Source organism: Aquarana catesbeiana, linkage group LG06 (genome assembly GCF_042186555.1).
Source record: "Aquarana catesbeiana isolate 2022-GZ linkage group LG06, ASM4218655v1, whole genome shotgun sequence".
In the NCBI taxonomy this organism is placed as follows: Eukaryota; Metazoa; Chordata; class Amphibia; order Anura; family Ranidae; genus Aquarana; species Aquarana catesbeiana.
Window position 1 is genome coordinate 98879809 of NC_133329.1, and position 15464 is coordinate 98895272.

At 45.0% G+C, this 15464-nt stretch overlaps 1 protein-coding gene across 1 annotated transcript in view; it reads left to right on the forward strand.

Annotated features, from left to right (window-relative positions):
* Positions 1-15464, forward strand: part of PRKCB (protein kinase C beta) — a 323981-nt gene that overhangs the window by 13992 nt on the left and 294525 nt on the right. The window contains exon 2 of the mRNA XM_073636508.1: positions 5938-5969. Coding sequence (XP_073492609.1) covers positions 5938-5969 — 32 coding nt within the window. The remainder of the gene's footprint in view (positions 1-5937; positions 5970-15464) is intronic.

Consider the following 15464-nt stretch of genomic DNA (forward strand, 5'->3'; position numbering starts at 1 on the left):
CCCACTAACAGGCCAGATTTTAAGTATTACCTTGGGGTAATGCAGACTAGAATACTGCAATCGCTGAGCAGCAAATTGTATCACCTGTGATGTATTTCAGTTATCTTGCAAACTTGGCCTGTTAGTGGGTCCTGAGGACAGGCGTTGAGAACCACTAGCCTAGGCTATAAGAAGATTACCAAGACCCTAAAACTGTGCTGCAGAACGGTGGCCAGGACCATACAGCGGTTTAACAGGACAGGTTCCACTCAGAACAGGCCTCACCATGGTCGATCAAAGGAGTTGAGTGCACATGCTCAGCGTCATATCCAGAGGTTGTCTTTGGGAAATAGATGAATGAGTGCTGCCAGCATTGCTGCAGAGGTTGAAGGGGTAGGGGGCAGCCTGTCAGTGCTCAGACCATACGCCGCACACTGCATCAAATTGGTCTGCATAGCTGTTGTCCCAGAATGAAGCCTCTTCTAAAGATGATGCACAAAGCCTGCAAAAAGTTTGCTGATAGACAAGCAGACTAAGGATTACTGGAACCATGTCCTGTGGTTTGATGAGACCAAGATAAACATATTTGGTTCAGATGGTGTCAAGCGTGTGTGGCGGCAACCAGGTGAGGAGTACAAAGACAAGCGTGTCTTGCCTACAGTCAAGCATGGTGGTGGGAGTGTCATGGTCTGCTGCTTCATGAGTGCTGCCGGCACTGAGGAGCTACAGTTCATTGAGGAAACCATGAATGCCAACATGTATTGTGACATACTGAAGCAGAGCATGAACCTCTCCCTTCGGAGACTGGGCTGCAGGGCAGTATTTCAACATAACGACCCCAAACAGACCTCCAAGGTGACCACTGCCTTGCTAAAGAAGCTGAGGGTAAAGGTGATGGACTGGCCAAGCATGTCTCCAGACCTAAACCCTATTGAGCATCTGTGGGGCATCCTCAAATAGAAGGAGGAGGAGCACAAGGTCTCTAACATCCACCAGCTCTGTGATGTCATCATGGAGGAGTGGAAGAGGACTTCAGTGGCAACCTGTGAAGCTCTGGTGAACTCCATGCCCAGGAGGGTTAAGGCAGTGCCTGAAAATAATGGTGGCCACACAAAATATTGACACTTTGGGCGCAATTTGGACATTTTGACTTAGGGGTGTACTCACTTTTGTTGCCAGTGATTTAGACATTAATGGCTGTGTGATGAGTTATTTTGAGGGGACAGCAAATTTACACTGTTATACAAGCTGTACACTCATTACTTTACATTGTAGCAAAGTGTCATTTCTTCAGTGTTGTCACAAAGATATAATACATTTACAAAAATGTGAGAGATGTACTCACTTTTGTGAGACACTGTGTGTGTGTGTGTGTGTGTGTGTGTGTGTGTGTGTGTGTATGTGTGTGTGTGTGTGTGTGTGTGTATATATATATATGTATGTATGTGTGTGTGTATACATATATGTGTATATGTATGTGTATATATATATATATATATATATATATATATATATATATATATATACACACACACACACACATATATATATATATATATATATATATATATATATATATATATATATATATATATATATATATATATATATATATATATATATATATATATATATATATATGTGTGTGTGTGTGTATATGTATATATATATATATATATATATATATATATATATATATATATATATATAAATATAAATTTTAGTCGTCATTCCTCTGTATAGTTAAATAAAAAAACCACACAGTGTTTATTAAATACCACCAAAAGAGGACCCTGTCAAAAAAAAGATGCATTTTTTTTTTCGGTCCAGTGTCCTCAGGAGGAGCAGGTGTACACAGGCTGGTACCAAAGGGGTTAATAGAAGCTGCAGGTTTCAGAAACCATGAAAATGACTTTTGAAATGCAGCTGCACAACATCTTGCTTAGTATGACTCTGCATTGCAGACGCCGGTAACGTTTTGCAGCTGAAGCCAGTTGGTAGCCCAAACTGTAGATGATTTGCACAGTGCCGTCCTCTCCAGAAGGGTTTACTTCTCGGTGCCTTCACCTATTCACAAGTCTTTGAGGCCCTTGGAATTTGGCATTTCTTTACACCCGATCCTTGTCTTGCCGCCCACATGTTGTAACTGCTGCTATTTTTGAAGCATCTGCTGAGATACAATCGGTTTTGCTGTGGTTTTCCCTTCATTTCTCTTGTGTGTTCACAGTAACAATGCTCTTTGGGTCTTCTGCCTGCAGTGGATTGTTTGTACTCCGACATAGCACCGTATTAATATTCTGATGATGAGTAAGGATACAAAGTAAATGAGCAAGCTAAATAAGCAGCTAAGTTCACCAGGCATGGGGGGGGGGCTACAATAAATCTTTCTCACTCCATTGCAAAAACCAAACGTTATTGCTAATTGTTATAGTGCTTTCTGGGGTTTGTACCCCCCCTATTATGCACACAAAGCCTAGTCACATGCCCAGCACTGTCCTGTAGGGACCCGCCACTACACCCAGTCCTTTGCCACCATCTTCTGACATGTGATATCTGTGCCGCCATCATCTAGAGGCCAACTGTTTCTTCCAGGTTGTTGCACCCCCCCCCCCCCCTTACCTGTGCCGCCATCATCTAGAGGCCAACTGTTTCTTCCAGGTTGTTGCACCCCCCCCCCCCCCCCCTTACCTGTGCCACCATCTTCTTCTGCGATCATCTAGGGCTACCTGTTTCTTGCATCCCCTTTCCCTGTGATGACACGTTCTCCTTTGCCACCATCTTCTTCTCACAGCATATGGGACCACCTGTCTCTTCCAGGTTCTTGCACTACCCTTCCCTGTGATGACACTATTGCCTGTGCCACCATCATCTTCTGACATCATCTGGGGTCACCTGTCTCTTCCAGCCTCCCCCCCCCCCCCTTCCTTACCTGTGATGACACGCTTGCCTGTATCACCATCTTCTTCTGCCATTATCAGGGGACCACCTGTCTCTTCCAGGTTCTTGCACTACCCTTCCCTGTTATGGCACAATTGCCCGTGCTGCCATTATCTTCTGGGGCCACCTCTTTCTTTCAGGTCCTCCCCCCCCCCCCCCCCTTTCCCTGTGATGACACACTTTCTTTTGCCATTATCGGTGGCCACCATTCTCTTCCAGGTTCTTGCACTACCCTTCCCTGTGATGACACTATTGCCTGTGCCACCATCATCTTCTGACATCATCTGGGGTCACCTGTCTCTTCCAGCCCCCCCCCCCCCTTCCTTACCTGTGATGACACACTTGCCTGTATCACCATCTTCTTCTGCCATTATCAGGGGACCACCTGTCTCTTCCAGGTTTTGCACTCTCCTTCCCTGTGATGACACAATTGCCTGTGCCTCCATCTTCTGACACCATCTGAAGCCACCTGTCATTCAGAGCCTGTCCTACTGTGACTGCAAGATGTTACTCTGTGGTTGGGTGCAAACCAGCAATGCATTATTGTGGCAGCACGGAGTAAGGCCCACCTCCGTACCGCCACGTATGGGTGATGGGAAGGTGTTAAAGTACTGTATATGTAAACCCATTCACTAAAATCTCATATAAGCTTAATAGCTGGTGATCCCGCCATGAAGGTCCTTGTTAAGGCACTCCCTCAGTCACTCAGGCTTTTGATGGTGACTACAAGTGTCTTTTTTAACACATAATTTTAGGTATAGTCCACTGTTGTCATCAGAGAACCTGCCCTAAAAATGCCATGCAACCATCGCTGGAGTGCATGTAGACAGGAAGTGGCTGCAGGAGATCAGCAACATTGTGGTGCAATGAAGGAAGAGAAAAGTGAAAAAAAAGCTTGGGTGCTCTCACCCACAATGTAAACCTAGGCTTAGTGGTCTTATTTGATACAAGAACATACTAGCTTTGTTCATATTTTATGTCTGAGGTTTACACATTAATTTAAATTATAACATGGATTGTGTAGCAATTTATTTATTTATTTTTTACAAATAAATTTGCCCTTTAAGGTGCGGGAGTCAATACCTACATCAACAGTTGGTGCATAGATGTTCAAATATGTGCCCAAATCATTATGTAAAGTCACAGCCTACAAATCAATTCCCAGATCTGTGAAATAGGTTGAACTGCTCGGCCATGACTTCAAACAATGTATGAGCCCGGGTTCCCACTATAATGCGCTGCGGACCGCACAGGAGCACTGTGTGTCCCTGTTCACCGTTTCAGGGACGAATCAGAGCCGATTCTATGCCTGAATTCGGCCCTGAAACGCAGCCAAAGACGCACAGCGTTTTTGTGCAGTGCGCACCGCAGCCGCCCCGGAGATATGTGAACCGGCTCCATAGGAAGCCAGTCACATTCTCCTACTATGCGAATTAGATGTGCGGAAACGCACATCTAATTCACATAGGTATGAACCCGGGCTTAAGAGCGACCGACCCGGGGCCCTAATGAAATGGTTATCTGTAGGGCTGTACGTTATGGTGGCCATGCATGCTTTTGATAATCGGATTCTTTTCTGATCGATCTCTACTGATAGGAATAATCGACCTGTTGACAACACATTCAGTTGATCTGCCACACAGGGTGTAAGTTGTTTTTTGATTGAGAGTGAAAATACAATAAAGTGAAAATAAGGTAGCCCATGACCATTAGTTAGTGGTTGCATCTCTAACTAATCAACAACCAGCCTGTTTGATTTTACATTTGATTACTGCTAGTGGCTATTATAGCTACTAGCAGTAAGGACTGTGTTCTTCCAGCGGGGAAGCCTGGCTCTGCGGAGGGATTCCCACTGACTGTGTTCTCCCAGCGGGGACGCCTGGCAATTTCCCACTGACTGTGTTGATGGGGGAATTGAGCAATTTTGGCTTGAGGGCTTGTTCACATCTATGGCCGGCTTGAGGGGGTGGAAAAATCCTGTGGATAGGCCAGAGTTTTATTGACACCCCCCCCCCCCTTAGCTGCAGAGGCTGGGGGTGTACTCACGCAAAGCATTGTGGTTGCAGCAGAAATTATACCTCCTGTCTCTTCCTGCAGGTGGTACTGCTTGCTGAATGGTTCAGGCGAATGGGGGCACTCTGCAACCACCCCACCAATCGCTTGCTCGTGTGGGCTTCAAGAGATTAAGGCAAACAGTGAGGAGGAGATGCAATGCTTCCCCTCAAATGCTCTCTGAAGAGCAATCTGAATGTGGATCACTCTTCAGAGTGCAAAGCTCGTATGGACAAGCCGTTAGAGCTAGCACTAGATGAATCTTCCAATGCACCGAGGCTCTTGAGTCTGGTTTAGGGTATCTCGGTCCACCCCCTGGAATAAGGAGGTAGAAAGAAGGGGTGATTCCAGATTTATATACAAATGTACATCTGACAAGGATCACTTTAACCTGCACACATACAGTCATCGGCCACCTGCACGGTTTAGGAGATGTCCCCTCTATTTCCATGTGCCAACGTCATCGGCACATGCGCACTGAAGCAATGGCAGTACGTGCCGTAGCTTCAGTTAGACCGTGTCGTTACCGGCGGCTCCCATGCGCATGCGCGGAAGTGACGTCATCGCGGTTTCGGCCAATCACAGCGCCGGAGCCCGTGATAACTCCAGGAGTGATGTCGACGGCCGGAGCGGTGAATGAGGACCGCTGCGGGGGCTTCGATCTAAGGTAAGTAATAGATAATGAGCTAGTATACTATGCATACTAGCTCATTATGCCTTTGTCTTGCAGGTTTAGGATTGAACTTTGGCAAGCCGTCTTCACCACATCTAGATGCCTAAATACATTGAGTTGCTGCCATGTGATTGGCTGATTTAGCAATTTTTGTTAACAAGCAATTGAACAGGTGTACCTAATAAAATGGCCGGTGAGTGTATCTGAAATGTTTAAAAAGACAGTTGATTGCCTTTAAGAAGCATCATGTTGTGTTCAGTGAAATGACAGTCGCTCTTTTCTGTGTTCTCTTTCAGGGGTTTCGGGAAGCAGGGATTCCAGTGTCAAGGTGAGTGTCAGTCCTCGTCCCCCCATCTCCCTGCTATGGGATGCACACACCCCCATCTCCCTGCTGTGGGATCCCCCCCCCCCATCTCCCTGCTATGGGATGCACACACCCCCATCTCCCTGCTGTGGGATCCCCCCTCCCCCATCTCCCTGCTGTGGGATCCCCCCCCCCACCCCCATCTCCCTGCTGTGGGATCCCCCCCCATCTCCCTGCTGTGGGATCCCCCCCCATCTCCCTGCTGTGGGATCCCCCCCCCCCCCATCTCCCTGCTGTGGGATCCCCCCCCCCCCATCTCCCTGCTGTGGGATCCCCCCCCCATCTCCCTGCTGTGGGATCCCCCCCCCCCCATCTCCCTGCTGTGGGATCCCCCCCCCCCATCTCCCTGCTGTGGGATCCCCCCCCCCCCCCCCCCATCTCCCTGCTGTGGGATCCCCCCCCCCCCCCATCTCCCTGCTGTGGGATCCCCCCCCCCCATCTCCCTGCTGTGGGATCCCCCCCCCCCATCTCCCTGCTGTGGGATCCCCCCCCCCCATCTCCCTGCTGTGGGATCCCCCCCCCCATCTCCCTGCTGTGGGATCCCCCCCCCCCATCTCCCTGCTGTGGGATCCCCCCCCCCATCTCCCTGCTGTGGGATCCCCCCCCCCCCCCCCCCCATCTCCCTGCTGTGGGATCCCCACCCCCATCTCCCTGCTATGGGATGCACACACATGGCCGCCAGGAGAATATTGCTTCTCTGCAGAGCTGCCAAGTCTATGATTTATTGACACACTCCTGTGGCTGTGTACAGAGAGGCATCTCCATGCAGGGGGAATCTCCTGCTGCTTGTAATTATGTAACAGATAATGATGTGAATGCTTTTGGAGCCGGTGTCTTCATACAACCTCCGGTCAAACCACAGTTACAAAATCATCAATGTGTTCTGTTTATTTCCTATATCTGAACACGGTGAATAGTCTATGGTCCGTTTTTTCCTTGTTGAGACATAAGAAATGATTTGCTTCCAGTTTGGGGAGCGCTCCACCTAAAATAAAAAGAGCCTCTTGTAACCTGCAGAGCTTTGTATGTAGAAGTACAGAGACTGTATGTAGAAGTACAGAGACTGTATGTAGAAGTACAGAGACTGTATGTAGAAGTACAGAGACTGTATGTAGAAGTACAGAGACTGTATGTAGAAGTACAGAGGCTGTATGTAGAAGTACAGAGACTGTATGTAGAAGTACAGAGACTGTATGTAGAAGTACAGAGACTGTATGTAGAAGTACAGAGACTGTATGTAGAAGTACAGAGACTGTATGTAGAAGTACAGAGACTGTATGTATGTAGAAGTACAGAGACTGTATGTATGTAGAAGTACAGAGGCTGTATGTAGAAGTACAGAGACTGTATGTATGTAGAAGTACAGAGACTGTATGTAGAAGTACAGAGACTGTATGTAGAAGTACAGAGACTGTATGTATGTAGAAGTACAGAGACTGTATGTATGTAGAAGTACAGAGACTGTATGTATGTAGAAGTACAGAGACTGTATGTATGTAGAAGTACAGAGACTGTATGTATGTAGAAGCACAGAGGCTGGATGGATGGATGGATGTAGAAGTACAGAGACCTGTATGTATGTAGAAGTACAGAGACCTGTATGTATGTAGAAGTACAGAGACCTGTATGTATGTAGAAGCACAGAGACCTGTATGTATGTAGAAGCACAGAGACCTGTATGTATGTAGAAGCACAGAGACCTGTATGTATGTAGAAGCACAGAGACCTGTATGTATGTAGAAGTACAGAGACCTGTATGTATGTAGAAGCACAGAGACCTGTATGTATGTAGAAGCACAGAGACCTGTATGTATGTAGAAGCACAGAGACCTGTATGTATGTAGAAGCACAGAGACCTGTATGTATGTAGAAGCACAGAGACCTGTATGTATGTAGAAGCACAGAGACCTGTATGTATGTAGAAGCACAGAGACCTGTATGTATGTAGAAGCACAGAGACCTGTATGTATGTAGAAGTACAGAGACCTGTGCCGCTCATGTATGTCTGTGTGCTGCAGCGAGATAACGGTTAGTCATTTTTCATATTTGGGATTACTGGTACAGGAAGTCAGCTGGTTGCTTTTTTGTGTCTCCTCAGCTGTCCTCTGCCGCTCGGCTCGCCTGATGCCGGGGTGAATAGAACAGCTTTTGTTTTCTGAAATGCAGCCTCCCTGGCGTTCCTTTTAGGCTGTTTCCCCCGTGTTCCATCCAATCATGGTGTTTTGGTATGCCGGGCTGGCAGAGGTGCATCATCCGGCCCAGGTACAGCATTCAGCCTCATATAGACTCAGACTGGGCTGGGCGCTGCACCTGTGCCTCCCAGGCACACCAAAACCCCAGGACTGGATGCACATCGGCAAAGGCGGCTGGTTACAAATAGCCCCACGTATGCACTGCAGTGTTGGACAGCAAATTTTTTAGCTACAGACAAACGTGGATATGAGAGAAAAATAATAAAAAAAAATACAAATGTATGCAATACATTCATTCATGTTTTATCCCTGTAACCATTTTGCTGCCAGAGCTATTTATGATTTTTTTAATTTATTCACACATGATAAAATACACAATTTTAGGTCTGAAGATTAGGTTAAAAAAAAAAAAAAAAGTTATATATTTTCTTAAAGCCTGGAGAATAAAATGGTGGTAGTTGAAATTTTTTTTTTTTTGGTCGCAAGATATTAGTGCAACGGTTTATCAAACCCATATTTTTTAAATAAATCTTAAATATGCACTAAAGTATGTGTTTATATATGTGTGTGTATAATATGTATGTGTGTGTATGTATATATATTATAAAAAAATAAGGGTTGCAGCGAATAAATATCAAACGTGAAGCCTTATGATTTCTTTATTACAGTAACTTCTATAGCGATGTCTGTTTACGCAGCGCTTTGCATATATATTGTGCACTGATACTGTCAGGACAAGTGCCTGACCACATCCCTGTGTTTGGGCTTTTATCCTAGCCTAGTGTGTCCATATCCCATAACTTTGCCACTTGTTATTACATGTTGGGCTCATATTGAGGACTGCTAGGAGATAACCTTTTACCCTAGTGTTACCTATTACATTTTTATTGTACATGCAAACCAGTCTCTGCCCTCAAGGAGCTTACAATCTAAGGTCCCTTACCCACATTCATACATATACATACTAGGGCCAATTTAGACAGGAGCCAATTGACCTACCAGCATGTCTTTGGAGTGTGGGAGGAAACCGCAGTACCTTGCGAAACCCCATCCAAGTACAGCTCGTTTGGCTGTACTTCTCCTCTGGATCACAGGAGTGCAGTCTGTTCTGCACTCCTGTGACTTGTTTTTAGTGGAGAGCAGGCTGAAATGTGCTCTCTGCTAAAGTCAGTTGGTCCAGGCTCGGGCCTCATCACAACCAGAGTGACGGGAACCACCCAGATCCCTGGACTGGCACCCGGTTCAGCCTCTCAGTGAGCCGCGGAGAACCGGAGCCGGTGGCTCCCGCCCTTCCACAGCCCAGCTCTCCAGTGAGCTCCCCCCCTCACTCACTGGAGAGCTGGGCTGTGGGGGGGTGGGAGCCGCTGGCTCAGGCTCTCCGCGGCTCGCTGAGAGGCTGAACCGGGTGCCAGTCCAGGGATCTGGGTTGTTCCCGACACTCTGGTTGTGATGACGCCCGAGCTGTGAGAACCGAGCGATTGCCAGTGTCTGATCGCTCGGTTATCATTGCTGGAGGCAAGTATGATTCTAAAAAAAACTAAACCTATACATCTCTTTTAAAGCAGGTGGTGAGGAGGTGATGTTGCCTCCCGGCCCCCTGTCAACTGCCTTGTAAAAAGCAGTTCACTTTTCAGAGGGATGACAATAGCTACTGCAAGTGTGAAGGAGCGCATGGAGTGGCGTGCTTTTGACTTTCTACTCGGTCTATAATTTTAACTACAACCACACAATCCCCATTGGATATAAGCACAGGCATTATATGTGAAGGTGGCTATAAGTGTTTACTAAATCTGGACCCAGTAGACCTTCCTGCTTTCTGTTGAGATTCACTGAGCTGCTGTCAGCCAACCTGACCTATTTTTATTATAGACAGAGATACTGAAGCTGTCAGGGTGTCGGGCATCAGAGAGCTGCCAATCTGTGGAAACTTGTGGTACAGGAAACCAAGAAGTACAGATATATACAGTTATGTCAGATTTTAAATTATGCATTTTGCCTTTTGAAGAAAAAAAAAAGAATAAATGCATATTTTTGGCAGGTAAAAAAAAAATGCATTTATTATTTATTTTTTTTCTAAGGAGCCTGCAGAGCATTGCACCCGCGATCAGCAGGTCATGAGTGCAATGCCAGGATCCTGCAGATGCTCAGAATAGCTGTCTGCCCATACTTGTAGTCTATTCACTGATAGGAAACTGAATGATGAGTCCGTGTGAGCGGAGCCCCGCATTGTCACGCACTTTTCAAATTGTGACAGCGGGTGCAGGAAGAAGATCGTCCACTCTCACAGGGGAAGAAGCGCATGCTGTCCATATTACATGTTAAACCCTAAATACAGGTGTAGCCTGTTCAGAAAGGTCACCTTAGCTTTTAAAGGGGTCAGTCCAGCCCAAAATGATCTTCATAGATAAAATGTGATTTACTTGGGTTCCCCCTGGGTTCTTGGATCTGCAACCACCTTGCGGTGGAGGTCCCCTCCATACCTTCCTCCATAGATAGAGATAAAATCCAACAGTCTCTGCACATCCTGTCCCAGAGACACAGTAAGGTGGAATCTCTCTGAAATGCCATCCTTGGGAAGTTGTCCTAGCTGATAAGTATAATGTAGCATTACTTGTAATGGGAGACCAGCATTTTGTATTGTCTTTGTACTGTCTGTATTGATGTGAATCGCTATGCACCAGCATAGCGATTCACATCAATAGTGGAATGTAAAGACAGTGGAGGCACTTCAGATATTTCCCATGTCTCAGCTTGTTAGGAAATGGCTTTTGTGTAAAGGTGAGACTATTGTATAACTAAAGAGAACACTGTTTTTTTTTTTTTTTATTCATTAATGTAAATGTTAGGTGAAAGTGGTGTGTGTGTTTTATATATATATATATATATATATATATATATATATATATATATATATATATATATATATATATATATATATATATATATATATTTTCTCTATCTTATTCGTTTTTTTTTTTTTTAAATATGACGTTATTTGATTGCTGTTCCATATTTCTATTGTATATACTTATTTGTAAATTCTCCCTCTATTGGTAAGCTGTTGATTGGGCAATGTAAGTTGGCTTTCTGCCTTAAAGTATACCCCCATTTTTTTTTTTTGGGGTCCCGGAAGCTCCAAAAGGGTGTTTTCTATTATGTGAATTTACAGTCCCATGTTTTGGGGCTCCATAGGGGTTAAGAGGTAAAAAAAAAAAAAATGAAGGTACATGCAGGGATCTGACCAAAACGTGTATTGGCAGGGAGGAGACTTTTGATATTTATTACAAGTATGTTTAAAGTTTTGGATGGTGTGGGGACAGGTCAAGCCCTCCTTCTTCTTTTTTTTTTTTTTTTTTTTTGCAGTCTGTGTCCCCAATTGGGACATTTCATCCCTCTACCTGTCCTGGTGACCACAAAAGGCAAGGGAAAATCTTCCCATGGGGACAAATGTTTTGGTAACACCTGGCTAAAATGAGAATTCCCTTCACTTTGGGAAGATGTCCTCTCACTTCCTGTTGACATAGGCAGATAAAAATAACTAACCGGTTATGTGCAGGAACAGTAGTCTGCTGAGGTGTCTGCAAAGTGACCATAGACCTGGTCTTTCCCTATATTGGTAGATCTGGGAGATGATCACCTCCTTGTGTCTATGATGTTTTCTCTATGTTGGTAGATCTAGGACAGGTGGTGTCCAATGTTTTGATCTTCCTGGGCCACATCAGAAGAAGAGGAATTGTCTTGGGCCACACATAAAATACATATACAATAAGGATAGATAATGAGCAGAAATAGTCGGACAAAACGGAAGTTAACTTATCACTGATATAATATTTGTAATTATGTAATTTTTTTAAATTATAAAAGTAAGAGGGTAACATAAAACTAGTGTTTTTGATAGATTAACATCTGGTTGGATAGATGTAGTAGCGATTCTCAATGAATTCTCGGGGTGCTCATCGGATATTTTGGTTCTAATTTTGCTCTTCTTCTTCTTCATCCTTGAAAATGGTTCCTCACAAATATCGGTGCTGCCGCAAAACTGATGACCTGAATAAGGCGTGATTGTGACGATTGGGGTATTTTTCTTTGGGAAGATAAAACTTATAAAAGTCTAGTAAACAAGATGCTGTCAAATACTTCTTCGGCTGCATATGTTTGCCAAGTGTAAACACATTTTTAAAAAAAAATTCCTCCCAAAAATCAGCATTCTTGGGTAAGTTTACAATTTTGTGTTGGGCCGCATTCATAGCCACCTTGGGCTGCCTGCAGGTTGGACATCCCTGATCTAGGAGATGGTCACCTCCCTGTGTCTATGGCTGAGGAGCCTACTTGGTTCTTAAACTTCAGGAAGTCACTAAGTTAAGGTTGGAAACTGATATGTGTGGCTGCTGCTGGTCAGTGTCAGTTGCTCCATCAAACCACAAATATCTGCTTACCGAGAAGTGACTAAAGTGTCATAAGATTAAGATAGACATTTGTAAAAGGGCGCAGAGATAAGACAGCGCTGCAGCCATGGGGAGAATTTGCCACCCCGGACTGTTGCCTTTTAGCTATAGTTATAGTTAATGGCACAGAACTGATGAAAATGTTGCCGTAGACACATCATGCTATGGCAGAGCCCGTCTTGTGTTTTGTAGCAATCCTATGTTTAAATTCCAGGTTTGGAATGCAGAAGAGTAAAATTCCGAGCGATCCAGTTTATGACCTAAGCTGGTGGACCTTAGAGAGATGAGGGAAATGTACAAGTCCGTACATGATGTTCTATTTACCGGGCCTCAAGCAGGGTCTTGTCCCTGTGTTCCAGCTGTGTGCCGCTGAACATCTGATGTCACCGATGGTGTTTGGTTGCAGATCACTCCAGGGAAGTTCTAAGGTGGTTTCAGCTGGTTGGGGGCTACCCCAGGCAATAAGTGAAATGGGTTAGTAAACTGGCAATAATGCAGTTTAAACTCTTCTTTTTCTCTAATTCAGGAAATTTCTGTTCTGCTATGCATTTAAATAGAAAATTTCCACAGATAGGGTTTGTATTTTTTGTAACATTCTATGCATGTTTTAGATATAAACGGTGATATTTACTTAAAGCGAAGTTCCACCCAAAAGTGGAACTTCCGCTCATTGTACGCCTCTCCCCCTCCGGTGCCACATTTGGCATCTTTTGGGGAGGGGGGACAGGATAGCTGTCTTTCACAGGTATCCTGTTCCCAGCTCCGGGAGCCTCAGCCGCAGGTATTGATGTGACCGCGGGGCTCCCTCCTCCTTCACCGGGCCAGTAGGAGAGAGGAGCGCCACCTCCATGCATGCACAGTTGGGTTCCCGGCTTGAAGCCGTAAGGCTACACTACCGGATTCTCTTTCTCGCAATGGAGGCGGCAGCACCCGACAGCTGATGGGAAAACATCAGCTGTGGCGCCGACATCACTGGACTCCAGGACAGGTAAGTGTCCGGATTTTAAGAGTCAGCAGCTGCAGTATGTGCAGCTGCTGACTTTTAATTTTTTGCAGCGGTGAGCAGACTTCCACTTTTAACAAGGATTTGCATCTTTCCTAGAAAAAAAAAAAAACATCACCAGAAACAGGGATTTCGTTTTAAACAGCAAAAATCTTGAAATCACTGAATACAACTAGGCAACGTATTAGCCTCTTTTGATTGTAATGGAATAAAAGTTATTATACAGTGCCTACGTTTTTATCTTATAACACCCCTTAAAGTGGACCTTTTTTCAACTTTCCATCTATTAAATCCTCTGCCCTTGTTGTTTTAACACTGGATAGTAAAACATTTATTTTCTGACAGTAAATACCTTATACAGCCCACTTCCTGTTTCTTGTCTGGTCATAAGCCTAGGCTTATGACATCATGGACAGCTCACTCTCATGAGAGTTTGCCAGTAAGGGGGGGGGGGAGTCATAAGAGGGCCAATGAGGGCTTCAGAGCTGGAGGTGTGTGTCTGTGTAAATCAAGGAAGTGAACAGGCAGCAGCTTCAGCTGCCCACAGTTAAAATGGCTGCAGCCAGACTTGGTGGAGGGAGATTTCTGCAGCATATTTGGCAAGTACAGAATCACAGTATATATAAAATAATATGCAAAGTGGTTGGAGGGAAGCTTCAGAATGGCTAAGATGTTTTTATTACAAATTATGTGAGCAGACTGCAGTTCCTCTTTAAATGGTATCCGCCAGAGGATAAAAGTTAGAACAGCTCTGTCCATTGATGATAAAATAAATTCTACAAGGTATCTTGATGGCCGTCCACCCCGCTTCCTTCCCTGCCCTCTCCACACAGGGGAAGTGAAACTGATAACGCCATTGAAGTTTTATGTGTGCATTTTCTCAGTACAACACTGATATTACCCAAATGGTTTGGCTTGTGACATTACTTCCTGACCTTTAGCTGTTGCTGGAGACTTTTTGAAGTAGCTTTTTGGAAAAACTGTTGATAAAACACAGACATTCCATTAAACTAAGTGTCAAAGGGAAGTGTCAAATGTCCAACCCAGCTCAGCCCGGATCTGTCTCATTGGAGACAGATCCGGGATGCATGATCTGTCTGCTCCTCCATGTTTCATTGCAGTTTTTTAAATTATGAATGTATTGGTTTCCCCTCTTGGCTATCCATACTTGCATTGAAAACCACCAAACAAGCATACAATCAAATTTCCACTATTTGCAATTGTATTCAGGCAGCTACAGCACCCATGGCTGCCTGAATACAGTGGAGCTTCCTAAGCCTAGGTTCACACATATGCGACGCGGGAACCAGCGCAATTACAGCGCCTGTTCCCGCATTGCATCTCTCCCGCAGGCAGTTCACGCTGCCCTCTGTGAGTGTCAATACTATGTTAATGACACCCCCATATCAGTTCGCAGATCACTGTGTGAACTCCCACAGGAATCAAATCGCATGGGGTGAGAACACCAATTAAATCTGTTTCCAGTGCAGTGTAAAAAAAGTCCTTGCACCTTTTTTTTTTGGCTGTATGGCTGAACTCGCATTGCACAGACATCGCATGCGATTGGCCCCAAAGTAGTGGATGCTCTGCTTTAAAAAAAGCACTGCATCAAATCCTACTATGGAATTTGGTGCCTGTAAAGACACTGCCTTTGCAATCTGCATTTGGAATTCCATGAACATTATGATGGCACCCGCATACAGGTCATAAGGGTAATGCATTCGGACACGGTGCAGGAAATGCACACAGAACACGCCTTTCCAGGCTGCTTGCAGGACCACATACATCTCAAATTTTGGCTGATTCAGCAGGAATTGAC